Here is a 27,987-nt window from a genome sequence, read left to right as displayed (position 1 = left end):
TTAAAAAACAATTATTTTTCTTTTTATAGATGTAGTATGTAACCAGAAACAAATCTGAGATATAATTTAGGGTTATGAAAAGTAAGTATAAAGGCAAAAGGTACGCTGACTATACGTAAACACAGAGGATTTAGTTTCCAGAAAAATTAACTGCTGCAAACCTCAGAATTTACTCGATAGCTGGACAGATAAGATCCACTATTCAGTAACTTTATTCAGTAACCATCTACTGAACGCTAATTATGTGCCCGTGGTCCCGTGTTTAGTGTGCAGAAAGGATAAGACGTAACCCTTGCCTTGAAGGACTCGGCCTACAAGAGTCTACTGTCAATTATACTTCGATAGAAAAAAGTCTCTACATATCCTTATAAAATCCTTATTTTTAAATTTAGTGACTTAGGCTGTGGGCAACCTAATTTTATAGCATGTAGCATCAGCAAAATTTCCCTAATATTAAATCCACACTATTAAACTTTACAATAAAGACTTTATAAGGACCATATACAGAAACTCTACTACTATGAAAACCTGGATTTTCTATTTCTGCTGAGAAGTACCCTATGACTTTAAGAGCAAAAATTCCTGTTATGTAAAGTGAGCGTGACAATTAACATACGCTGTTACCTTTGTAAGTCTTTTCTCTCTGGATTAAAGAGAGATTAAGAACAACTGAGGGGGGGCTGTTTGTTAAACGTCACAGTTGTAACTAAAGTTTACATGGAGTGCCTGACATAAAACGAAGCCTCTCTCTGATGCAAATTAAGTTAAGCAATCCGAATTCTGTAACTCTGGGCTCTACAATCACATTTGAACTTATATTTATGCACTAGAATTTACAGGAATTGTTTTTCACATATTGTAACTCTTCAAGTTAAAACAGGTTTCAATATGATTTACTCAACAGAGATTTCATTGCTCAGAAATGTTTCAAGTTATTTACAGGGATCTTAATTCATCACCTGAAAGAATGATTTCATTTTTAACAAAGATAAATCCTGAGTTTATCTCCAAGAAACAAAAGCATTCATTTCATCTACATAAAACCCCTCATCTGTGTTAAATCCAAAGAGTTAAAATGGGAAATTCTATGGTCAACTAACCTATAAAGCTATTTTCAGAACAGACTTTTTTACTATTTAGTAATATAAAAACCTAAATTACCTACTCATCATGAAGATGATCTGAGGGACAACAAATAGAGGGAGGTACTGTTCAACCCCTGGGCATATAAAGAAGATAAGCAGAAGTCGATAAAGGACAGGAGAAAATGGCAGAAGACAGGCACATGCCTGTACAGACCTTTCTGCACCTGCTTATGGGGGACCGACTTCTTCGGTCCCCCACAAGCACGGGTGAGCTAGGACAGCTTCGGACTCTGATAAAACTACATTCTTCTTAGAATCACTGTTTCAGTGGTGATTTTTCCTATTATTATTATTTATTTATTATTTATTTTTTTTACTAAAAGAAGAACTAACCAAAACACATGGTAAGAAATTAGATTTTTATCAATACACAAATAAGTTTACTTAAAATCAGCTCAGTTACATATTTAAAAAAAGTTTCAGAACCTCTCCCCACCAATGTCCATAAACTAAAATAGGTTCACATGAAACCTACGTTCCAACCCAGAAGAATGCAACAGTGATGGTCCAGGTACTAGAGGACTCATTTCTCTGGTCACGGAGACAGTTACAAACAAAACACATCTCTTGCCTGGAAGAGCAGGAAGAATTCACATAAAAGAGCTTCATAAAACATCTATGAAGGAGAATCGGTAGTATCAGAAGAGTTCCAGTACTTCGATTGAATATAATTCCCTATTATTCTTTTCTTGATTTAGTTTCTGCAGCTCACGAAAACTTACTTCAATCTTGTTGAGCTCGGAACAAATGCATATCTAAAGAAAAAAGTTTCAGAGTAACTTGTACCGTAACTTCCACACACAAACAAATCCTCCACGATTACTTATAACTATTCCAAGACAAAAATGTTAAGAATAAATTATAATGTAAGTGATACTCGGGTACAAAAGGAATTCAGCATATATCAAATAATCACACACCTGGGATTTCACAAACTTATAAAGACTTAACAGTAGTCTTTTTGCTTCTGGTATCATTACCACAACGGTAAAGTTAGCATCCAGAAGGAGGCATATCCAATCCATAATCTGAGGATAAACAGGAAAAGGAAAGTTAAGATTTTAAATTTAATTTTAGGTTAATTCATTTTAGAAAGTCCAGAATTATATCAAATAGCTATAAGAAAAGTTAGTCTTGTTTACAAAAATCTAAGCATTTAAGTTTAGAAATGGAAGAATTTCTAAACAATATAAAAATGGTCTTCCTTGCTTTACACTTGTTATTTTACAAGCATAACTCAATCTTTTTCACAGCATTAATCTGTAAAAGGAAAGCCAGAGTGACATTTAATCCAAGGGAGAGTTAGTACATGGTTTTTATTAAAAATTTTTTTTGTAATCAGGGCCCCTGGCTGGCCTGGTCTGGTCTGTGGAGCATGAGGACTCGACCTCAGGGTTGTGGGTTCGAGCCCCACGTTGGGTATAGAGATTACTTAAAAATACAATCTTAAAAAAAATCACTGGGGGCGCCTGGGTGGCGCAGTCGGTTGGGCGTCCGACTTCGGCCAGGTCACGATCTCGCGGTCCGTGAGTTCGAGCCCCGCGTCGGGCTCTGGGCTGATGGCTCGGAGCCTGGAGCCTGTTTCCGATTCTGTGTCTCCCTCTCTCTCTGCCCCTCCCCCGTTCATGCTCTGTCTCTCTCTGTCCCAAAAATAAATAAATTAATTAAAAAAAAAAAAAATCACTGACAGTTACCAAAAACAACCCACTCATCTCCTACTCTGAAATATACACTATGCCCCAAGAATAGGGTGTGGTGTATCAAAGATGAACTACCATGAACTAAAATACAATCACTATACATTTATTAAAGTATTCTACATAGTTTGACACCTTCAGATGGGCTGTAGTTAACACGCAATATCATTTGTCATGAAAAAGCATTAAGGAAACTCATCCACCATTTGGGTGGAGAAGGGAAGGTTCATCCCTATGAAACTCCTTACACCAAAATAAATTTTTTTATATGAATCAAGGAATTAAACACAGAAAAGGAAACCATGAATGTACTAAGAAAGGGTGGCTATTTTTATATTCTCTGAGTTGAAAGGGCCTCAAGCATGACCTAGCCATAATGAAGCCAAAAAGGAAAAGCTTAATAATTTTAAAAATTAAAACTTTAAAATAAAATCAGAAACTTATCTATCGCAAAAATTACACTGAAAAAAGTAAAAAGACAAGCGATAGGAAGAAAGTACTTATAATACACTCCATAGAAAAAGACAATTTCCTAATACACAAAGAATTCTTTATAAGCCAAAACGAAAAAGACAGAAAATGCAATTGAAAACTGGACAGAGAACCCAACCTGGCAGTTCACGAAAGGAAATGTAAATAGACAAGAAAAGATGGTCACAACCCTTCAGAAAGGTACTGGCATTTTGAAAACTAAAAATGCAGGGCATCTGGGTGGCTCAGTCATTAGAGCATAGGACTCTTGATCTCCGAGTTGTGAGTTCAATGCCAGGTGTAGAGATTACTTAATACGGAAAAAAAAAAGGGGAGGGGGAGAAATTATTTAAAACAAACGAACACCTAAAAAAAAAAAATGCATGTACCCTTTAGCCAGTAATTTCACTCCTGGGAATTTACTCCACAGGTGTTCCCTTATAATCATACTAGAATATCTGTGTAGGGGCACCTGGCTGGCTCAGCCAGTAGGGCATGTGACTCTTGATCTTAGGGTTTTGAGTTTGAGCCCCAGATTGGATACAGAAATTACTTAAGAAAAAGAAAGTGGGGGGGGGTGCTTGGGTGGGTCAACCAGTTAAGCAGCTGACTCTTGATTTTGGCTCAGGTCATGATCTTATGGTTTGTGAGTTTCAGCGTCATAGTGGAGCCTGTTTGGGACTCAATCTCTCTGTCTCTCCTATGCTTGCTCACAATCTCTCTCTCTCTCAAAATAAATAAACATTTAAAAAAATTAAAAAAAAAAAAGTATCTGTGTAAAGATGTTCGCTGAAGGTTTACAATAATAAAAAAACTGTAAACAACTTAAGCAAATCAACAGGGGACTGACATAAATTAAGATTCTCCATAAAATGAAATAGTATGCAGCAATTAAAAAGAATGAGGCAGGGAGCGCCTGGCTGGCTCAGTCAGCACAGTATGTAATTCTTGATATCGAAGTCTGAGTTTGAGTCTCATGCTGGGTGTAGAGATTACTTAAGAAAATTTTTAATTGAATTAAAAGAAAAAAAAAAAAAAAAAGAGAAATGAGGCAGATGTTTGGTCCAGAAAATACCTAAAACTCAGGGCTGAATAAAAAAGCAAATTGCATGGGGCGCCTGGGTGGCTCAGTCGGTTGAGCGGCCGACTTCGGCTCAGGTCACGATCTCACGGTCCGTGAGTTTGAGCCCCGCGTCGGGCTCTGGGCTGATGGCTCGGAGCCTGGAGCCTGCTTCCGATTCTGTGTCTTCCTCTCTCTCTGCCCCTCCCCCGTTCATGCTTTGTCTCTCTCTGTCTCAAAAATAAATAAACGTTAAAAAAAAATTAAAAAAAAAAAAAAAAAAAAAAGCAAATTGCAAATAGCATGCATACTATGACCTAATTTCTGTTAGAAAAACAAGAGGAAGATTAAGTTAGGGTATAAAAAGAAAATTCCCAGACATAAAAGAGACTTTTTTAAGTTAACTTAATCTCTTCACCCAACACAGAGCTCGAACTCACAACCCTGAGAATGAGAAACGCACGCTCCACCACCTGAGCCATACAGGTGCCCCAAAAGAAACTCTTAATATTGGTTATCCCTAAGACGGACAAGGGGAGTGGAGAAGCAACCTCTGATAATGTTGGAATTTTTGACTCCAAAAATTAACTTCTTAGGGGCACCTGGGTGGCTCAGGTGGTTAAACATCCCACTTTGGCTCAGGTCATGATCTCACGGTTCATGGGTTTGAGTCCTATGTGGGGCTCTGTGCTGACAGCTCGGAGCCTGGAGCCTGTTTCGGATTCTGGGTCTCCCTCTCTCTCTGCCCCTTCCCCACTTGCGTTCAGTTTTTCTCTCTCTCAAAGAATAATAAAAACATTTTAAAAAATTAAAAGGAAATAAAAATTACTTAACAAAATTTTACTAAAAAAAAAAAAACGAAAGTAGGGGTGCCTGGGTGGCTCAGTCGGTTGAGCGACCGACTTCGGCTCAGGTCATGATCTCACCGTTTGTGAGTTCAAGTCCCGAGTCGGGCTCTATGCTGACAGCTTGGAGCCTGGAGCCTGCTTCAGATTCTGTGTCTCCCTCTCTCTCTGCCCCTCTGCCACTCATGCTCTGTCTCAGACATAAATAAACATTAAAAACAAATTTTTTTTAAATGAAAGTAGTCAAATTAAGTGTTTGAACTGCTTAATTAGGATAACATATTCTTAAACCACAATACTTTTTTTTTTTTTTTTTTTAAGGAATTTCTATACCCAACATGGGGCTCAAACTCACAACCCTAAGGTTGAGAGTTGCATAGTCTACGGACTGAGTCAGCCATGCGTTACTGGCAACAATAAACTTTTTAATGTTTTAAACTGCTTCTCAAATAAATACTGTATTTAAAGAGATTCTCTGAAAACATTTTTTTCCATTAACCTTAATTCTCTTATTCTTCAACATTTTTTTTTTTTTTTTTAATTTATTTTTGGGACAGAGAGAGACAGAGCATGAACGGGGGAGGGGCAGAGAGAGAGGGAGACACAGAATCGGAAACAGGCTCCAGGCTCCGAGCCATCAGCCCAGAGCCTGACGCGGGGCTCGAACTCACGGACCGCGAGATCGTGACCTGGCTGAAGTCGGACGCTTAACCGACTGCGCCACCCAGGCGCCCCTAATTCTCTTATTCTTAAAGAGATTTGCACACTTACACCATCTCCCAGAGAGATAAGGAAATTCTTGAAAAGGGTCACAATAGCAAGAATTTAAGATGTATTTAAGTTCTTTAGCACAGAATTTTGACCCCAAATTGACAGATCCTCCCCACCTCTCACTCCAGTGGTTTGTATACAGGGTGAGAGAGGAAATTCATATGGACTAGGAGACAAAGAGAAATCAGTTACCGAATTCCAAGTTCTGACACTATTATATATAACATTATTTTGTTCTTACAGACTTTTCCTAGCACCAGATCAAGTTAACAAGTTAAAAAGATGATCTCACCCCTATGTTTACTGTGGCATTATTTACAATAGCCAAATTATAAAAGCAGTACAAGTGTCCATCGATATATAAACGGATAAAGAAGATGTGGGGAAGGTGTGTGTGTGTGTGTGTGTGTGTGTGTGTGTGTGTGTGTGTGTAATGGAATTATCACTCAGCATTGAAAACAAATGAAATCAAGGGGCACCTCGGTGGCTCAGTCGGTTGACTATGTGACTCTTGATCTCAGCTCAGGTCATGATGTCACGGCTTGTGAGATCAAGCCCTGCATCCGGCTCTGTGCTGACAGTGTGGAGCCGGCTTGGGATACTCACTCACTCTCTCTCTCTCTCTCTCTCTCTCTCTCTCTCTCTCTCCCCCCCTCTCCCCACCTCTACGCCACTTGCTGCTGCTGCCCCATTCATAAATAAATACACATTAAAAAAAAAAAATACCCGGAAAGTTGCTATTTGCAATAACATGGATGGAGCTGGAGTGTATTATGCCAAGTGCAATCAGTCAGAGAAAGACAAATACCACATGATTTCACTCATATATGGAATTTACAAAACAAGTGAACAAAGAAAAAAAGAGACAAACCAAAAAAACAGACTCTTCCTGTAAAGTACAGACTGCTGGTTACTAGAGTGGAGGTGGGCGGGGAGAATGGGGGAAATAGGTGAAGGGGAAATAATGAGAGTTCACTAATTACGATGAGCACTCAGTAATGCCTAGAACTGTTCAATCGCTATACTGTGCACGTGCAACTGATATAATACTGTATGTTAGCTCTACTGGAATTAAAACTAAAAAGTTAAAAAAAACTTTTAAAAAAGATGATCTTACTTGGTTCAAGGTTGGAGGGTGCAGTCCAGGAAGAGTCATAGTAGCATTTTCACTACACTTCAGATAAAGGAAATACAAATACTGGAGAAATAGCTGGGTAGGGAGAAAAAGGACAATTTATCACTTTGATAGAAAAATTTTCTCTCTATAAAGCTAACAAAGAGACTGAAGAATTTTAATAAGCTACTGAATTTAATTATACAGCAGACAAATATGCTAGACATCTGGGGATATAAAAAAGAATAAAACACAGTCTTTGCTATCAATGGGGAGTTCATCTGGTTGGGGAGGGGTAGCTGGGAAGCTTATCCTGTTTGTAAACAATAAGCAGAAAAGAGAGAATCCATCTCTGGGCAATTCTTTTTAGTTTCTGCTTTTTTTTTTTTTTAAATATTTGTTTCTTTAAAAGTAAGCTCTACGCCCAACATGGGGCTCAAACTCACAACTCCAAGATCAAGTGTCATATGCTCCACTGAGAGCAAGCCGGCCAGGCACCTGTTTTTAATGCAGATGGATCAACTTGGCCTTCAGGCTTGGCACCAAGCATGCCAAGATCTGCCCACCAAAAATCACTCGTCTCCTGGGCACAGTTTTTTATCGTGGGGGCTGGGAAACCTCTTATTCACATGATGGAACCTTCACTGATCACCTTTCAAATGCCCTAAAGTCCGTCAGTTGAGCAGTGAAACGTATAGAATATAAAATTCCATAGGATATCTACAAACACTTACAGTGACATGTTGTGCTGGGATGTCTTTCAAGTGCGGCAGAAGAAACATTTCGCTATAAGCTGAATGAAGAATTGCATTTCTACTCAGGACTAAAGGAAAACCTTGTTTCAACAAATGAAGGCTTTTCTACCGGAATTATGAGTAACTCCCTGCCTCAATGAGATCTTTTCTAAATGTATATGAAAGTTTCACTTTTCTGAAAGAGCTCTATCACTGAACTTTCTCCTCATCACGACAGGTCACCTGGAATACTTCACTCATCTAACTGGTATTTATTCAGAAGACTAGTTTTTAGAATTGATAGAGCTTCTGCTTTCATACGCCTTCTTAAAACAGGTTTAAGTAAGTTATTTGAATCTAGCACTGAATGTATCCCACATTCAGGCAGAAACTGAAAAAACCTGAAGAAAACAAAAAGCACCTGAAAGGATCTACTTATTCCCGGGTTACTGCCTGGCACTCGCCTGTATCTGTGGAAAGAGACAATACGGGGGAGAGGGTTTCAAAGGATACAGCAGTGCCGCTCTCTTCGGTACCACAGGGCACGAGGTGGTCTCCTCGGCTGCGTCCTGAGGCTTTTGGTTTAACTTCCGATCACAGCTGTCACAGTTTTGTTCGTCAGCATTGAAACCGTTTTGGAGAATTTCCGTTTGCTCGTCCATTTTCTCTTGCACAGGATCACTACAGTCAGAAACTGAGTCCATATTGATTTCTGTTTCTTGAAGACTGTCATCACTAATGCTATCATGTTAATTGAAAGTGAGAAATTAATTCTTATCGCTGCATGAACTTACTAGAAAAATGTTCATTCTGTAAGCATCAGACGTTTTAGAAATCAAGGACTGTAAGAGAGTAAAGATGCAGTGGAGCAAAAGGACCATCAGCTTCTAACTTACCTCAAGAAAATTTTTAAGCAAGCGCAGGTGATCGATTCAGGAATGTCGGGGAACTGCTGTAGACACAGCTGTAACATCTGCACATCTGTCTTTTCCAAGGCCGCCTCCATCAGGCCGGGGCACAAGCTGAGACAAAACACCATGAACCACTTTTGTATAGCAAGAAAGATCTCAACTGCAAATAACGTATAAGCTTTTTCACAGTATGAATACTAGAACTGTAAAAAACAAGGTCAAAAGAGTTACAGACACAAAGCGTGGTACACAGAAACACTTACCTGTAAGAAAGCACGTGTGTCTGGATAAGTTGCATCAGAGAGTTCCGGGGGTAAAATGATGGCTCTGTTGTATGTCGTCCCAGAAGTTCTAATACTATGTCCCCAACAATAGTATGAAAGTCAGGCGTCCGCTTCACAGCCAAAAATTTACATAGTTCTACTTCAATGTCTTTTTCTGTATCTTTCTGAAAGGGCGGAAGTAACAGACTTCAGTCTAGTACAGGAAACAAACGTCACTCTGAACTCAAAAGTTCCTAGCTCAACATTTTCTCAAATCACTTAACAACATTCATGCATTCCTGTGAAACTGGGAGTTGATACGATATGCTACACAAAGACCAAACCAAACCAGAAATTAATTCCAGGGTTTAGAGATCAAATTCTTTAAAAGGCAAAGTGACAAGTATATTCAACGCAAAGGTAAAAGAGATCCTGATGAGGCCACCTCCCTCTCACAAAATGGTAAGGGTCAAATAAGCCAAAGTATTAGGTAGCTCTGACAACCTGAAGACACTATACATATGTTAGCTGCAGATATTAAACAATGATCAGAAAAATTAGAATGGAAAGCAGATGGGATTTCTTTTACCACTTCGGTTGATTTTTCATATTTCTTCTTTTTTTTTTTAATTATTTTAATGTTTATTTTTGGGAGAGAGACAGAGACAGAGAGAGAGAGAGAGAGAGAGAGAGAGAGACAAAGATAGAGCGCAAGCAGGGGAGGGACAGAAAGAGACAGGGAAGCAGAGAATCTGACACAGGCTCCAGGCTCTGAGCTGTCAGCACAGAACCCGACGCGGGGCTCGAACTCACAAACGGTGAGATCATGACCTGAGCCAAAGTCAGACGCTTAACTGACTGAGTCACCCAGGTGCCTCGATTTTTCATATTTCTAATATTTTATTTACCTTTATTGTTGATAAAAGTTGTTCGAATGCTGGAGGCGGTACATTCACTTCAATTTTCCTTCTCCTTAACTGGAATTAAGTAAATTGATTAGGATCTCAAAACAATGCAAAAGATCCAACATATATTTAGAAGAATATAAAGTGTCCTAAAGACACTAGAATTGCACCCTTAATGCTCTCATCACAAGCTTTTCAAAATATTATAGCTTCGTTATAGTGAAGAGTGGGTTTATTTAGAGTAATTTAAATACCTTTAAGGTTTTTGTTTTTTAAACACACACACAAAACTCGCTATACTCAACAAGGTATTATTACTAATTGCAAACTGTCCATTTTCACACCTGTGTCTTAGACACACACACATGCCCATAAAAATTAACTACTAAACTACACCTGACATTTTGGATAAAGGCTGTCAGGTCACTGGGTTCACGATTCAAATTGCCGTCATGAAGATCAAAGCCATAAGAGTTGTACAGATGTGAATTATTAAAATAATCCCACCTTTTTTTTTTCCCTCTCTTTTTTAAAAATATTTGCACTAGGGGCGCCTGGGTGGCGCAGTCGGTTAAGCGTCCGACTTCAGCCAGGTCACGATCTCGCGGTCCGTGAGTTCGAGCCCCGCGTCAGGCTCTGGGCTGATGGCTCGGAGCCTGGAGCCTGTTTCCGATTCTGTGTCTCCCTCTCTCTCTGCCCCTCCCCCGTTCATGCTCTGTCTCTCTCTGTCCCAAAAATAAATAAAAAATGTTGAAAAAAAAAAAAAATTAAAAAAAAAATATTTGCACTAACATTTTTGGAGAACTTTTTTTTTCTTTTTTTAAGATCTTATTTTTAAGTAATCTCTACCCACCCTGCACTAACATTTCTATTTCAACTACCAAACTTACAATTCTCTTCGACTGCTCTGAGTTCTGGGATCCAAATCCATATCCTCGAGATGTTTCCCAGTTTACAAAATGAGGCACAGTGTGAGTGCCTAAGAAAACACAAAGCATACAATTTCTGAAAATTTTTGACCTATTGGTGTTTAGCCAAACGACAACCATTCATGCACAATTCAAGAGATGCTTTAAAGACCACTGAATTCTACTGATAACCCCACATCAGGAAGTCACAATACAGTAGAAGGGTATGTGTCCAGCAACATTAAGCCAACAGATGAGATCACTGGGAAACACGAGAGGATAAAGCAATTAGTGATTTTGCCTGGGGGACTCTTCCAATGCCCTAAAGTCAGAACACCGGTGTTCAAAACAGTGTAGCTCTTCAGCCTACACCAGTACCTGCAGTATAGACTGTTCCCAAGGTAGATACCTGAGTCAAGGAAATTTCAACGAACAGTGGCAAATTTCAACATCAAAAACAGGCTCTGTAAACTGATGGCTATAGAAATATACATCACACTGGAAGTTAATAAAATGGTTTACATTAATAAGAAAAAAACAGAAGTTCCTGGGGCGCCTGGCTGGCTCAGTTGGTACAGCATGCGACTCTTGATCTTGGGGTCATGAGTTCGAGCCCCACATTAGGCACAGAGGTTACTTTAAAAAAAAGGGGTGGCCTCCTACCTGGATCTTGACTATGCTTGAGTTTTCCAAGAGCACCTGCTAATGAAGATACTTCACACTTGTATGGAATCACAGTAAGAAATTTTCCATGTAGCATAAATAAATTTTCCCCAAAATACCAGAGCTACAAAAAATGTTACAGAAAATGTAAGCAATTTTTTTCTAAGATCTGAATCACATTTATAACAATAACTTAGTGTTAAGTAATCTTAACATAACAAAAAACAACAGGATAAAGTTAAACAACTTTCCAGAATAACCTCACATGTACAACTTATTAACTGGGTAGGCTTACACAGCTCTTATTTCTACCCACGTCTGAATGAACCACAATTTAATGTTTATTTATTTTTGAGAGAGAAAGAGAGAGACAAGCACAAACAGGGAAGGGGCAGAGAGAGAGGGAGACACGGGATCTGAAGCAGACACCAGGCTCTGAACTGTCAGCGCAGAGCCTGATGTGGGGCTTGAACTCATGAACCATGAGATCATGACCTGAGCCAAAGTTGGGCACTTAACTGACTGAGCCACCCAGGTGCCCCTGAATGAAGCATAATTTAAAGGATACTCTCAACTCTTAAAAATCTGATCACTGTATGCATTTAAAATAATTATTTAAAAATAGTATTGCCACTATTCTAAAGCTATTAATGTGATGATTACAAAGGCTACTTAACAGGGCACTCAGTTAATGATGTGCTAGATGAAAAAAGCAGACGGGAATGCAAGCTGGTGCAGCCACTCTGGAAAACAGTATGGAGGTTCCTCAAAAAACTAAAAATAGAACTACCCTATGACCCAGCAATTGCGCTACTAGGTATTTATCCAAGGGATACAGGTGTGCTATTTTGAAGGGACACACGCACCCCAATGTTTATAGCAGCGCTATCGACAACAGCCAAAGTATGGAAAGAGCCCAAATGTCCATCGATGGATGAATGGGCAAAGAAGATGTAGTGTATATATACAATGGGAGTATTATTCAGCAATCAAAAAGAATGAAATCTTGCCATTTGCATCTATGTGGACAGAACTAGAGGGTATTATGCTAAGCAAAATTAGAGAAAGAAATCTCCTATGACTTCACTCATATGAGGACTTTAAGAGACAAAACAGATGAACATAGGGGAAGGGAAACAAAAATAATATAAAAACAGGGAGGGAGACAAAACAGAAAAGACTCATAAATATGGAGAACAAATTGAGGGTTAATGGAGGGGTTCTGGGAGGGAGGATGGGCTAAATGGGTAAGGGGCACTAAGGAATCTACTCCTGAAATCATTGTTGCACTATATGCAAATTTGGATGTAAATTGTAAAATAAAATTAAAATTAAAAAAAAAAAGAAAAAAGCAGAATTTAACATCGTTTCTATCTTAGGATTCCAATTATTAAAATAGTATAAATAAGATATATGAACAAAAAGCTTAAAGAAAAATGGAAATCATATGTTAGAGCAGAATTGTGAATGGTTAACTCTGTTGTAAGTATAAATTACAATTTTTTTAAATGTTCATTCATTTTTGTGAGAGAGAGAGGGGGTATGAAAAGGGGAGGAGCAAAGAGAGGGGAACAGAAGATGTGAAACAGGCTCCACGCTGAGAGCAGCAAGCCTGATGAATTCATGAACCGTGAGATCATGACCTGGGCCAAAGTGAGATGCCCAACTAAACCACCCAGGCACCCCTATAAATTAGAATTATATTGTATGCTGAGAAATTTAGTCTCTTTATCCTCTAATTACAATTATCAGTAAAGCTGTATTACCTTTATTTGCATTTTATTCGCATTCACTAAACCACCAATATTTACTGAGCACCTCTCCTAGACACTGAAGATAAAACGGGTAACAAAATAGACAAGGACCCCCGGCCTCAGTTTACAGTTTGGTTGGTCTAAAATTTTAATTCTTTAATAATTCTTGTGTAACTCCACGAGAATGTTTAACATATATCTAAAAGACTAATTTGTTAGAAAAGTAACAGCCCGGGCACATGGTTCAAAATACAAAGGCAGGGGTGCCTGGTTGGCTGAGTCGGTAGAGCATGTGACTCCTGCTTGGTCTCAAAGCCGTGAGTTCAAGCCCCACACCGGGTACAGAAAATACTTAAAAAATAAAAACAAAATATAAAAAACAATACAGAAGTAAAAAGGTCAAACCAAAGAGCAGCTAAAAACAAAAGTTGTTTTATTTACTAATTATTCTCCCTTGATCTAAAATTACCCCAAATTTAGTGTTTTGAAAGTAACAAACATAAAAGAAAATTCAAATAACCAAACAAGTATACTCTTGCAGATAAAAAAACATTTCTCATTTTAATCGAAAATTGCCAAATAGGGACGCCTGGGTGGTTCAGTCAGTTGAACCATGAATCAGCTCGAGTCATGAATCCAGGGTCTTGGGACAGATGATCTCCACGCTCAACATGGAGCCTGCTTAAGATTCTCTCTCTCACTCTCCCTCTGCCCCGGCTCACTTGGGCTCACACGCACTTTCTCTCAAAACAAAAACTGCCAAATTATTTAGATCGGAAGTGTCTTCCTTTACAGTGTATTTATCATGCACAAAAGTACTAAATTTGAAAAAAGAGTCAAGGACAAAAACTTACTTGACCGCTGGTCCCCTGTGGTAACTCTCTGGAAGTCTGTAGTGTTTGAAATTTTGTGTTCCATATGGAAAGGCATTCTGTAAAATAAGACATACAAATTCAGACGTCGTGCCACATGTAAATATGTGATGCTGAGGGCAGGGGGAAGTGGGGAGACTGGGGAGAGTCACAGTTAAACACACAACTCTTGCCTCATTCAGTATAAAAATGAGTCACAAAGACAGTGAGTACCACAGAAATTCAAGGAAATGAGGTCTCATGACAAGTGGACATGTGCGAGGGCAGGGGGCATATGGGAGATCTATGTATCTTTCCCTCAATTTTGCTGTGAACCTTAAACTGTTCTAATAAAAGAAAGCTAACAATACTAACAGTAATAATAATGACAAATGTCAATATGGAAAGGGCTCTTTGATCTCTCAGGTAAGTGAGTAAATAAGGTACACAACAGCGTGTACGGTATGCTACCATTCATGGGAAAAGAAGAGGAAAAAAAATAAGCAGTAGTATTTGCCTGCATACGTATAAAAACCCTCTGGAAAGAGACGATGGAAGCTCCAACGGTGGTTACCGGGTTTCGGGGGGTAGAGCAGAACCAGAAAGAGGGATGACGGTCGGGGAGAGGAACAGCACAGGGCGGTAAAGTGGCGGGGCGCCAGGACTTGAGAAAAGTAAGGTCCGTGACCGAAGAGGCAATCTGCTTGGGCCGAACCCCCGCTCTACTGAATCCTCTAACACTTGTCTCCTGGTCTGTAAAACAGGAGTGCTATTAGTAACTACCTTCTCTCCTGGCCTTGTTGGAAGATTAAATAGCGCAAAGGGATAACACAAGTCAAATGCCTGGCCCAGGACAGCTACGCTGTGTCTAGTAGCTCCTATCTCAATAAGCAGGAGAAACAAAGAACCACAGACGAGCACAGGCAGATGAGAGCACAGGCAGATGACGCGTACAGTCAATAGGAGGCCTGGACTGAATAAATCAAAGGGTTTTTGCTCTGCAACTGGGAAAAGAGACCGGAAAAGATGGGTGGGGCCTAGACTGTAAGACACCTGAACACCGAACAAAAGACTCTTGAGTTTTATAGCGTTGCCTAAGAGATCCCAATCTGGCACTGGTCAGGAACAAGTACGTTCTTCGTCATAGACTACAAGTCTGTGTTGTGTGGAGGGGTGTTTGGGGGCTAGGGGAGGTGCAAATGAGAATCATGCTCTGAAGTCACAGATGGAAAAGCATTCTAGTAGACCCTGAATTTCAAGACATCCAGGTCGTGTGGACTTCCATTCTGCTGAAATGCCACCAGGCTATGAATTCAATTCTCTACTGTAAGGCTTACCAATGATCAAATGCCCACGGGCTGGTACAGATATTTGCAGTTTTTATTTCTTTAAGACATTAGTCATGAGCAAGGTCATGATATAAGGAAATGTTTTTTAAAAAGATGGGGCATCTGGCTGTCTCAGGAAAGTATGTGACCCTTAATCTCGGGGTCGCTGAGTTTCAGCCCCACGTGGGGCATAGAGATGACCAAAAAAATAAATAAATAAATAACCTGGGGGGGAAAAAAAGATTAACTAATGTTAAGATAAAATCAAAGACCTATTCAAGAAGAGTTAGGAAGCTACAAAAATAATTTGAGTACGATGATAAAGAAAACGAATGGGTGGTAATAAATACAAAAGAAAAAGAAGAAAAAGAGGCACACGTTGAAGGAAAAACCCAAAGGACTTCTTAATTGATCACATCCAGTCACCCTTGGAAGCTGGCAGCGGCGGTCCTAGGACTGCTACGTGATCCTGATCCAGGACGGTGAGTGCAACACCACTTCGGGCATTACCAGCCACCACAGTCTTGAGCAATAGCGATCTGACTACCCTCTGATTTTCGTCTGGGTCCCTCGGATGTATTGGTATCAAGGTTTCATATACACACCCATCAGAGCCTGTTGGGAACAAGCATTTGGTGCTCATTATCAGTTAAAGGACAGTTCTAGATCTTTTAGAGCTAAAGGTACCAGGTTATTTGTAAGTTGGACCAGTTTGATAGAAGATATAATCAGAAAAATAAAGTTAACAATCACATTGCTCTTTGCTTTCCCTTAAAGAACGCACTGCACTACAAACCTAAAATTGAGCTGGGTGTGGAGCCTGCTTACGATTCTTTCTCTCTCCCCCCTGCCCTTCCCTGGCTCACTTGCTCTCAAAAAAAAAAAAAAAAAAAGCATCGTCACAACAGGTAAGAATTACAAACTGTAGATACTAGTACGAACTTAAAATATGAGAAGGAACTGTCGGGAATACAGACAATCTAGTCACCAAAAGGATGTATCTCACATTCAAGATTAATTAGCATTCGGGTCTGCACATGACATTTTTTGTTACTCCATCACCCTGAAAACTATATGAAGTTGCCGTTTTTTGTATGTCAATTGAAGTTGGGCAATTTCACGTGGTTCTAGCTGAATAACACAAAGGTTTTAGGGCTCTTTGGTTCAGATTCCCTTATTTCTATGTTCATTCATTAACCCACAAGCTTTCATTTAATCGTAAGTATATCTGGGGTGCCTAGCTGGCTCAGTCAGTAGAGTATGCAACTTTTTTTTTTTTTTTTAAATGTTTGAGAGAGAGAGAAAGAGAGCACATGCAGGGAGGGGCAGAGAGAGGGGGACAAAGGATCCAAAGCGGGCTCTGTGCTGATAGCAGAAAACCCAAAGTGAGACTCAAAGTCACAAACTAGGAGATCATGACCCGAGCTAGCATCAGACACTTAACCAATTGAGCCACCCAGGTGCCCAAGCATGCAACTCCTAGTCTCAGGGTTGTGAGTTCAAGCCTCATGTTGGGCATGGAGCCTACTTAAAAAAACAAAACAGAACAAAACCAGTAAGTATATAAGTGAAACCATAAGAAAACCAGTCCTTCTTGAGCAAAGGCATTAAGTGCATTCCAAAGATCTTCTAGATAGGAATCTTTTTCTTAATAGCCATTGCAAACATGTGCACATTAAAAAACTTCACAGGTTTTTAATTGTGATAATATGAAAATGCTGCTTTTGTTTCTTTCTCCCTTTTCTCAAAACAACTTCAAGAGGAGCCATAAAGAGCAGGAGGATGAGAATCCCACACAGGCACTCTTCTTTCTCCTAGTCACATGAAATTGGATTATACTTTAGACCATTACATACAGCTAAACTCCAAGGCATTAACAAATCTATAAAATGCTGGCTGGCAGAGGCCACGAATGCTTTGTTAGTCTCCTTTAACCCATCTGCCTCCACCACTGTTCAAAGAAGGGCAAACTATACCTTAAGGCTAAAAAAGAGGACTACCGGAGCCACTCAGTACCAACCTTAGGGGCGCCTGAGTGGCTCAGTCTGCTGAGCGTCTGGCTTCAGCTCAGGTCATGATCTCGCGGTTCGTGGTTTGGAGCCCCACATCAGGCTCACTGCGGTCAGTCTGTCAGTGCAGAGCCTGCTTTGGATCCTGTCCCCCTCTCTCTGCCCCTCCCCTGCCTGCACTCTCCCAAAAATAAATATTAAAAAAACAAAACAAAAAAAACCCTCTTAATTTATGGGTCACTATTTACAATATCAAACAACCTGACCTTATCACGATACTGATTTTTCCTTCTTTATTGATATTACACTATTTATTGCTTATGATAAATTTTAAGATATAAAAGGTACCTGCCGATGGGGCACCTGGGTGGCTCGGTCGGTTAAGCTTCCGACTTCGGCTCAGGTCACGAAATCATGGTTCATGAGTACAAGTCCCATGTCGGACTCTGTGCCGACAGCTCAGAGCCTGGAGCCTGCTTCAGATTCTGTGTCTCCCTCTCTCTCTGCCCCTCCCCTGCTCATGCTCTGTCTCTCTCTCAGAAATGAATAAACATTAAAAAAATTAAAATAATAAATAAATAAAAAATAAAAGGTACCTGCCGAGAAATACTGACTTTATGCGTGACCAGACATGACAAACTGCAAAAAGTGAGGGCATAAATGCTTGTAAGGAAGCACGTGAAGGGAAGTGTTACAATAGACAACTGCAAAAACCTAAGACTCAAACTCCAAAAAACCACCATCCTGTGATATCCCTTTATTTACTATCTCTGAAAGTTCAAAGAAAAATACTTACTTAATGACATCAGAGAGATGAATTTCCGATCCACAGATGCAGTAAAATTCTGTATGACGGATTTTTCTTCTTGTCCATGGAAGAGTGTGTATTTGCTTAAGGTGCGAGAGCTAAATGTTTGTATGTAAGCAAAGTGATTTCCATGCTGCACACAAAAAAAGGGTTTATTTAAAAATATTTCCATTTCAACCAACTGTACCTAAATGTTAAAGCCAACTGTCACTCCAATTACTTCAACGAGTGCTTAAAAACCTCTTATCCATTTAGGGGCGCCTGGGTGGCGCAGTCGGTTAAGCGTCCGACTTCAGCCAGGTCACGATCTCGCGGTCCGTGAGTTCGAGCCCTGCGTCGGGCTCTGGGCTGATGGCTCAGAGCCTGGAGCCTGTTTCCAATTCTGTGTCTCCCTCTCTCTCTGCCCCTCCCCCGTTCATGCTATGTCTCTCTCTGTCCCAAAAATAAATAAAAAATGTTGAAAAAAAAAAATTATAAAAAAAAAAAAAACCTCTTATCCATTTAAACGTATTCTAAAATGTATTTCCTTGTAACTAATAGGTTTTTTAGCATTTAAAAATACATACACACACACACACACACACACACATCTGAGAGAAATACTAATGCCCGATTTTAGTTTTAAAAATAATACAGGTGAATTTGAAATGTCACAAAACAGGCCAGGAATCAGAGCGATCACTTACTTTTTCAGTAATAAAGATTAAGACAGGATGCCTAAATACCATGAAAACCTTTGTCCACCTAAAAAACAGAACAATTATAAAACATCAAATCACCAGCTGAGAGAAACCGATCAAACTAAATTTAAGAGGATACCTTATCTTCAATATTTTTTAGAGCCAGAGAGACATCAGAGAACATTTGATTCGGTGTTTCAGGATACATATACGACAGGGAATCAGTAGGCATTTCTCTGTCAAATGCATCTCTGGATTAAATGCAAGTTCCTGAACTTCCCGGAGCTTTGAAAGACAATGTGAGGGACGCCTGGGTGGCTCAGTCGGTTAAGCGTCCGACTTCAACTCAGGTCACAATCTCACGGTCCGTGAGTTCGAGCCCCGCATCGGGCTCTGGGCTGATGGCTCAGACCCTGGAGCCTGCTTCTGATTCTGTGTCTCCCTCTCTCTCTGCCCCTCCCCCGTTCATGCTCTGTCTCTCTCTGTCTCAAAAATAAATAAACGTTAAAAAAAAATTTAACAAAAAAAAAAAGAAAGACAATGTGAATTGTAAAGCTCCAAAGGGGTGGCTGTGGGACATTGTGCAGTGTTATTAACCTTATCTGACTCACCTCCTCTCCCTTTCCAGTCACTTTTGGGACCCGTGCTCTGAGGAAAACATGAGGCGCTCATGTGCCTTCCTCGAGCCGCAGGACAGTGGGCCGGGGGTTGGGGGGAGTGGTGACAGGCTTCTAGGCAAGGCCACACACATCCAGACTCTGGCAAAGTGGCCATTAGAACCCAGGTCCTCCACCTACATCCCTTTTCCGAGGGATTTCCTCCACTTTCCTCCACACATTAGGAGCATTCAACAGGGCGGTCCAAGATACACATGGTCACTGTCCACACTGTTCACTCAGTACAAGCCTGCACCTTGACTTTCAGGAACTTAGCTTGCATCAAGTAGACCTGGACAGGGAGCAAGTTCACTAAACAGGAAATGTGATAAAATAATGGGGACTGGAGGGGACTTCCTTCTATCATTTGAGTGAGTCATTTTTCCAGTTTTATTCCAGAATTTGGGACAGCAGAGGGCTCAAAGCACTATCATGATTTTACTAACAACAAACTACTTTTGCTCAGGGGTAAGGGTTCCAATCTTGGCAGTCAGAGCAATAGGACAGAAAACAGAGATTTTGGTCTCCTGGAGTTACCCACTTCATCTTCAAATAATTGACTATCCAGTTCTCTGTCATTAGAACAGGATTCATATGTCCCTGCAGTTTCCTCAATCGCCTAACACTCAAGGCTTCTGGAGGATGCTAATTTGGCCAACAGTACCTACATGGTTTTTAATTAAGGTTTGTTATGTTTATAACCAAGGCAAAGAATGTTAAAAAACATGCAGAGTCTATTATTTTGGTAAAAATTCACTTACAAGTATTGGAACTTACTTAATCACTTCATCATCAGAGAGAACAGTTTCAATTTTCTGCTGGGGCTCTGCAAGCAAGGCCTCTAAACCACGAACAGCACCTTCCTTGAATAGCACTAAGGGTTCTGTCCCTTGTATTGAATGTATCCTATAGATCTCAGCTGACAACTTGAAAAACATAAGAATGCATTAATTTTTATTCTAAAACAATTGCCACCTAATAAAATAAGGACGTTTATAGAAAGCTTATTTTTAAGAACTGATTTGTTTTCATTTTGATTCAGCTTTGTATGGTTCCAAAGTCAAATGTACAACATAAATATACATAGAAGCCTTTTCTTTATAAAGTTTATTTATTTATTTATTTATTTAGAGTGCAAGCAAGAGGTTTAAGGGCAGAGAGGGAGGGAGAGAGAGCATCCCAAGCAGGCTCCACACTGTCAGCATAGAGCCTGACTCGGGGCGCGATCTCACGAACTGCAAAATCATGACCTGCGTGGAAATCAAGAGTAGGATGCTCAACCGACTGAACCACCCAGGCACCCCCACACAGAAGCCTTTTACTCCTATTCTGTGTACTCGGTCCCCTGCTCTCCCCCTTAAGTATTTTTTTCCATTTCTACGCATTTTTGGTTTATTCTTTCATTGTGAGTACTGGAGGTTAGGTACAACCTAGCTTTCCAAAAACTGAAGGTGGAAGAGGTATAAATAAAGCCACTAATTAGATTTAAGCAGTTGTGGTGCAAGACAAAGACTGATACCATAATTACAACTGTAAATTACAATTTACAGCCTGTAAACCCAAGAAAATAAGTTAACCCCACTGTAAAAATCAAGATCATGTTACCACAGGGTAAATGAAAAGACGGGGGCCGAGAGACAACATAGTTAGCTAGCCAGAAGTTTCAAGGTTCCAGGTGATAAATGCGATTATATCTGAACCAGCTCCATTATAAGCCACGTCTACAATTTGCCAATTAGGGGCTCCTAAGTGGCTCAGTTGGTTACTCCTCCAACTTTGGCCCAGGTCCTGATCTCACAGTTCCGTGAGTTCAAGCCCCTCGTCGGGCTCTGTGCTGACAGCTCAGAGCCTGGAGCCTGCTTCAGATTCTGTGTCTCCCTCTCTCTGCACCTCCTCCACTCACATTCAGTCTCTCTCTCAAAAATAATAAATTTTAAAAATGTTTAAAATTTGCCAATTATACTTAGAATTAGACATCTTTATTTATTCACAGCACATGCAGAGTGGGGGGAGGGGGGCAGAGAAAGGGGGAGAGGGACTGAGAGAATCTTAAGCAGGCTCCACACGCAGCATGGAGCACGATGCTGGACTGGATCCCATGACCGTGAGATCATGGGAAGCTCAGTCGATTGAGCCACCCAGGCACCCTTAGAGTTAGACATCTAGAACCGGAAGGAACTTTGGGGGCGCCTGGGTTGGCTCAGTCAGTTAAGTGTCCAACTCTTGATTTCGGCTCAGGTCATGATCTCATGGTTCATGAGACTGAGCCGTGTGTTGGGCTCTGCAACGGTGTGAAGCCTGCTTGGGACTCTCTCTCTGCCCTGTCCCCACTAGTGCTCTCCACTAACATAAATAAAAAGTAAAAAGTAAAAATAAATAAATAGATAGATAGAAAGAAAGAACTGGAAGGAACTTTCAAGGTTACCCTAATTTGAGACTCTCAATTTGTAAGAAAAAGTTAATTAACATACTTTAGGTCGTCACTAGAAAATGCACAGTTCCTCATGGTTGTTTTTACTGCATTCTGAGCCACTCTTAAAAATACATAATGCAGGGACGCCTGGGTGGCTCAGTCAGTTAAGCGCCCAGCTCTTGATTTCAGCTCAGGTCATGATCTCACAGTTCGTGAGTTCAAGCCCTGCATCGGGCTCTGCGCTGACAGTGGAGCCTGCTTGGGATTCTCTCTCTCTCTGTATGTATGTAAATATATATGTATATATATACTATATATATATGTATATTTATACAATATATATATATATATGCGTGTGTGTATATATATATATATATATATATAGGCGCGTGGGTGGCTCGGTCAGTTGAGTGTCCAACTTCAGCTCAGGTCATGGTATATATATATATATATGGGGTATATATATATATATATATGGTATATATATGGTATATATATATATATATATGGTATATATATGGTATATATATGGTGTATATATATATATATATATATGGTATATATATGGTATATATATATATATATGGTATATATATATATATGGTATATATATGGTATATATATATATATATGGTATATATATGGTATATATATATATATGGTATATATATGGTATATATATATATATATATGGTATATATATGGTATATATATATATATATATATATATATATGCTATATATATGGTATATATATATATATATAGGCGCGTGGGTGGCTCGGTCAGTTGAGTGTCCAACTTCAGCTCAGGTCATGGTCTCACAGTTCGTGGGTTCAAGCCCCGTGTGGGGCTCTGTGCTGACAGCTCAGAGCCTGGTGTCTGCTTTGGATTCTGTGTCTCCCTCTCTCTCTGTCCCTTCCCCACTCTCTCTCTCTCTCTCAAAAATAAACACTGAAAAAACAATACATGCGTGTATACACACACACACACACACACACACACACACATATTGCATCAAAGTAGCAGTACGTGTTCTACTTATTTTAAGAAAGGGCATGGTAAGTTCTCACAAGAGACATACCATAAACACCTGAACTCGTGGAAATTAACTGTAAACTTATTCAAGAATTTAAAAAAAATTTTTTTAATTATTTATTCTTGAGAGAGAGAGAAAGAGAGCAAGCGAGCAGTGGAGAGGCAGAGAGAGAGGGAGACACAGAATCAATCCGAAGCAGGCTCCAGGCTCTGAGCTCTGAGCTGGACAGCACAGAGCCCGACATGGGGCTTGAACTCATGAATCATGAGATCATGACCTGAGCCGAAGTTGGGACACTTAACCGGCTGAGCCACCCAGGTGCCCCAGGAATTATTTAAATTCTTAATCTCACGGAATAAAAAAGTTTATATTTTCTAACATTAACTCATGAACTAAGATGTGTTACCAAGATACACTATAGGATAACTAGAACGAAAACTAATGTAACCTTTATGCTCACTTTCACAGATGCATGAAGAGAAACGATCTACTACATTAAAAACGTTAGAAAATTCCGGGACACCTGGGTGGCTCAGCGGGTTGAGTGTCTGACTTCAGCTCAGATCTGATCTGGCGGCTTGAGTTCAAGCCCCACATCGGGCTTGCTGCTGTCAGAGCAGAGCCCACTTCCTATCCTCTGTCTTCCTCTCTCTGCCCCTCCCTCCCTCTCAAAAGTAAATGAACATTTGGGGCATCTAGGTGGCCCAGTCAGTTGGGTGTCCAACTGTTGATCTCTGCTCCCGTCACGATCTCACAGGGAGTTCGAGACTCACATCGGGCTCTGCACTGATGGTGTGCAGCCTGCTTGGGATCCTCTCTTTCCTTCTCTCTCCCCCTCATCTGCTTGTGCTCTCTCTCTTTCTCTCTCAAAATAAATACATAAACTTTAAAAACAAACAAACATTTTTTTTTAAAAAGTCAGAAAATTCAGACTTACTGTAGCTTTAAATACTTTATCCAGGTTTACATCTTCAGTATTCCATATTCTCAAAACCTTAAATCAAAACATACAAGTTAAGAAAGCATTCCAGTTTTCATTTACACATAACAGTTTTCATGTACACAGTTAATAAATCAACACTTGTGCTGTATATATTATTATATAAATAGTTTTAAAACTCACCTTATTGTCATGTACAACAATAAACTCTCCAGTTTGAAAGTTGCACACAGCTGGACACGTTATAATTTGGCCTTGTTTCACTGACCAGCTCCCCAAGGGTTTCTGATCAGAAACCTAGTAAAATTAACATACAATATTCAAAAGGTCAATTTCAGATATTATAAGCAATTAAAGTTACAATCAAGACAAAGGAAGAAATCATTAACATAACAGCATTTGACAAACTTCCTAAATTAAAAAAGTAAGTAGTCACAAAAGACAGTGTATGATTCCACTTAGAAAGTAGAAAGGTGGTTTTCAGGGGCTGGGAGAATAGAGATTTATTGTTTAATGGTGGAGTTTCAGTTTTGTAAGATGAAAAGAGTTTGGGAGGTGGAGGGTGGTGATGACTGCACAACAACGTAAATGTACTAAATACCCTGAGCTGTATGATCAAAAAATGGTTAAGATCTAAGTTTTTTTTTTTAAGTAGGCTCCATGCCCAGCATGGAGCCCAACGTGGGGTTTGAACTCACAACCCAGAGATCAAGACCTGAGCTGAGTGAGATCAAGAGTCAGACGCTTAACCAACTGAGCCACCCAGGCACCCCGAGATAAACTGTATGTGTATTTTACTACAATTAAAAAAACATAAAAATTTTTCAAAAAGTAATTTAAATGAAAATATGACTAAGTTCCTAAAATGAAAATGTAAATAAACAACACTATTTAGTGAACAGTACATTTAAAAAATGGATTCCACCGTGCCTTTGAACAGAGGCATGGGAAACTGAGTAGGGACAGTCCCGATCATGTCAGTTCCAATCAGCCACTGTATTCCTATGCAAGAACTACAAAATTTTAAGTCCACTAGACAGCCAAGGTAAAAACCAACAGTGTCATCAGAGGAGTCAAGGGGCACCTGGGTGGCTCAGTCAGTTAAGCTTCTGACTCTTGATTTTGGGTCAGGTTGTGATGTCATGGTTCATGAGCTCGAACCCAATATTCGGCTCTGTGCTGGACAGCAGGCGGCCTCCTTGGGATTCTGTCTCCCTCTCTCTCTGCCCCTCACCTGCTTGTTCTCTCTCTCTCTCTCTCTCTTAAAATAAATAAAAATAAACTTAAAAAAAAAAAAAAAAGGAATGTTGGGAACCTGTTCCCCAAACTTCCAAATAGACAGCTAGCTTCTTAAAGACACCTGAAACTATGTTCAGCAGCCCAAATAAAACAGTTACTTTCTATGAGACCACTAAAAGCACAACGTAGAACGTGTGGTGAGCCAAGAGCGAGGATGAAAAGGGGGTGGGACGTATAGAGCCTGTCCAGGACTCAACTCCAGGATTTACAACATGGGAGTTGGCAAGAGACAGCTCACTCGGAATCAAAATTCCATCAAGCTACCAAGGACACAAACAACCAAACAAACAATAAAACAATCCACACATCTCTTTTCCCCAAAGAGAGGGAAGAAGGGTAGGGACACAAACACTGTTCCCATGCTGCCAATCATGCTCTCCCGCCCAATCTCTGTTCAACCTTCTGCGGGCAGCTGGGGTGACAGAAATCCCAGGAGGGGATGTTAAGGCCCTGTCGGAGAGATGCGAAGCGAAAGCACAGGTTTTCTTTTCGTTTCTGAGTCTAGCCCACGTGCACTTAGACGCTCCGCCACTTGCAACTCCGAAATATGCCTCTCTCTCCAGGAAAACAGCCGAATCCTATTCTAGACCTCACTCAGCGTCCCGGAGGGGCCAAGCCAGCTCTCCAACAAGCTGCTCGGCGATCTCTTTCTAAAGCCGTGAGAAACCTGCGGCTCTAGCTCAGTGAACAGAAAGGGGCAAGACCTCAGCGGGGGCTCTCCGATCACATCGCCCTCACCTTATAGAGGATGACGGTCCTGCCGCCGTGCGTCACTAGAAACTGGTCTGTTTTGTCGCTCTGCTCCACACCTAGGAGTCCGTTAGGCCCGGCACCCAAGGGTACCGTAGACAACGTGAATTCCTCCTCCAGGGCTGCCATTTTGGGCAAACCTACCGACGGCCGCGCATCCCTCCCGGCAGGCTTTGCGCTTTCTATCGCGAGAACTAGGATCGCAACTGGACAGGCGCTCGCCAAATGACAAACCTGTTTGCTGAGCCAGCGACCTCTGCCGGGCGTGGCGGGCATGCAGGGCTGTGGGCGCCGCCGGGTGGGCGGAGCCTGGACTTTCCGTCTAGACTCCGCCTCCCAGCCCCGCCCCGTCAGCGTCCCGGATGTACTCTGCGTGACGGGGATGGGCAGGCTGGGGAAAGCTTACGTTGCGTACAGCTGCCCAAGGTGCAGCGCCTTCTGCTAAGGATTTGAGAGTCTGAAGGGTGGGCGTGGCAGGTGACCAAACAGAAATAAGCTCATTCTTGTTTTGGTTGTGGGTTTGTTTTTGTTTTGTTTTGTTTTGTTTTGTTTTGTTTTTACTTTACGTGAACTCTGGGAATTCTTTACCAAGGCCTCAAGAACAGTGCGCTAGAGAAATTTACCTCTTTAAATAAACTCTTGATAAACTGCTGTCCCTAAGTGAGATGCCTAACCCACCTGCCTCTGTCTCAGTCGCCTTCTGTTTTCTGAGCCCTGTCTAGCTAATAAGAACTTGTCTGATAGAAGGTGAAGGCCAAGGTCCTCTTGGGCAATTTTTTTTTTTTTTTTTTTTTTTTTTTTTTTTTTTTGGGCAATTTTTATTTACATCATTTCTGGGAGAGATTTCTAATGTCAACATGATTGATTTAACTAGTAATGTAAAAAAAAATAATAACGAGGGGCGCCTGGGTGGCGCAGTCGGTTAAGCGTCCGACTTCAGCCAGGTCACGATCTCGCGGTCCGTGAGTTCGAGCCCCGCGTCAGGCTCTGGGCTGATGGCTCGGAGCCTGGAGCCTGTTTCCGATTCTGTGTCTCCCTCTCTCTCTGCCCCTCCCCCGTTCATGCTCTGTCTCTCTCTGTCCCAAAAATAAATTAAAAACGTTGAAAAAAAAAAATTAAAAAAAAAAAATAATAACGATAAATAGTTCATGTTCTTAGGGAGAAACCATCTAAATGGGCAATTACTAAAAAACCTATATCAGGTGTTACATCAGGGCAACATTTAAATCAAGCATCCACATGGATCGCCTTATGTGTGGAGATACTTCATGGCTACAACATTACAACACTGGAGACAAGTGGATATTTAGCTACTGTAAAGGAATCAAATACTGTAAACTCTTAATAAGGCTAACAGGCCTTTAATTTTTCAAAGTTGCCAAGGAATTTGACTACGAATTTGTGGCCCCTTTGTTAGTTGGAAAAGAAGTACTATGAGATTCGACCCATCTTGGCCTCTGTGAAACCTTCCTTTTCCTCCCAGGACAGTTAATCGGCCTCTCCGCTGAACGTTGTCTGGTGCATACTGCCCATGGTTTGGTTCCAGCCTAGACGTTTCCTCCTCCTCCAGGAAGCCTACCCTGATTCTCTGGGACTGGATTAAATGATTCAATGCACCGATGTTATTGTAACATGTGCCATCCAGTACTGGGAAAGCCTACTCAAATATCTGACCCATTATGTTTTATTTCTTTGAAGGATCTCTGGATTTTTCACTAGTATCTGGCATAATGCCTGTCCCATAAATATTTGTGCAGCTAATGAATAAATAGTGAAAGCTTACTCATAATTTTGAATTTGTGCTTTCCCTTTTCCTTCAGCTTGAAGACTTAAAACAGGGGTTCTTGGGATACCTGGCTCGCTCAGTTGGAAGAGGGATAGCTGGATAGCTCAGTGAGAGGCACATGCAGCTCTGGATCTCAGGGTTGTGAGTTTGAGCCCCACATTGGGTGTAGAGATTACTTAAAAAAGATTA

The 27,987-nt window shown here is 40.6% G+C and overlaps 1 protein-coding gene across 3 annotated transcripts; it reads right to left on the bottom strand.

Annotated features, from left to right (window-relative positions):
- Positions 1–1,487: 1,487 nt before the first annotated feature.
- NOL11 (nucleolar protein 11) lies at positions 1,488–26,198 on the bottom strand. Of its 3 annotated transcripts, none has more exons than XM_058703082.1 (18): positions 26,001–26,198; positions 24,147–24,260; positions 23,961–24,017; positions 20,351–20,499; positions 18,924–18,981; positions 18,226–18,370; positions 15,847–16,035; positions 14,096–14,172; positions 11,488–11,611; positions 10,807–10,895; positions 9,920–9,988; positions 9,012–9,196; positions 8,734–8,859; positions 8,351–8,578; positions 7,838–7,916; positions 7,107–7,199; positions 2,066–2,173; positions 1,488–1,900 (listed from the first exon to the last, which is right to left on the bottom strand). In XM_058703082.1, exons 1-18 carry the CDS (start codon positions 26,139–26,141, stop codon positions 1,784–1,786), a joined length of 2,148 nt encoding a protein of 715 aa, XP_058559065.1. In that variant the 5' UTR covers positions 26,142–26,198; the 3' UTR covers positions 1,488–1,783. The 3 variants fall into 3 exon arrangements, with proteins under 3 accessions (XP_058559065.1, XP_058559066.1, XP_058559067.1); XM_058703083.1 differs by having other exon boundaries at positions 8,351–8,518; XM_058703084.1 differs by lacking the exons at positions 20,351–20,499; positions 24,147–24,260; positions 26,001–26,198 and having other exon boundaries at positions 23,961–23,990.
- Between the last annotated feature and the right edge of the window lie 1,789 nt (positions 26,199–27,987).

This window comes from Neofelis nebulosa, chromosome 16 (assembly GCF_028018385.1).
Source record: "Neofelis nebulosa isolate mNeoNeb1 chromosome 16, mNeoNeb1.pri, whole genome shotgun sequence".
Classification (NCBI taxonomy): domain Eukaryota; kingdom Metazoa; phylum Chordata; class Mammalia; order Carnivora; family Felidae; genus Neofelis; species Neofelis nebulosa.
Note: the sequence above shows the minus strand (reverse complement) of the source record. Positions and strands in the feature narration are given on the sequence as shown.

Coding starts and splice junctions, on each gene's coding strand:
- NOL11 (XM_058703082.1), bottom strand. CDS start 26,141: ATGGCAGCCCTGGAGGAGGAATTCACGTTGTCTACGGTACCCTTGGGT. Junction 20,500..23,960: donor ATAAAGTATTTAAAGCTACA/GTAAGTCTGAAT, acceptor ATGTTTTTCAAG/TTGTCAGCTGAGATCTATAG. Junction 8,579..8,733: donor TGCTTAAAAATTTTCTTGAG/GTAAGTTAGAAG, acceptor TTAACATGATAG/CATTAGTGATGACAGTCTTC.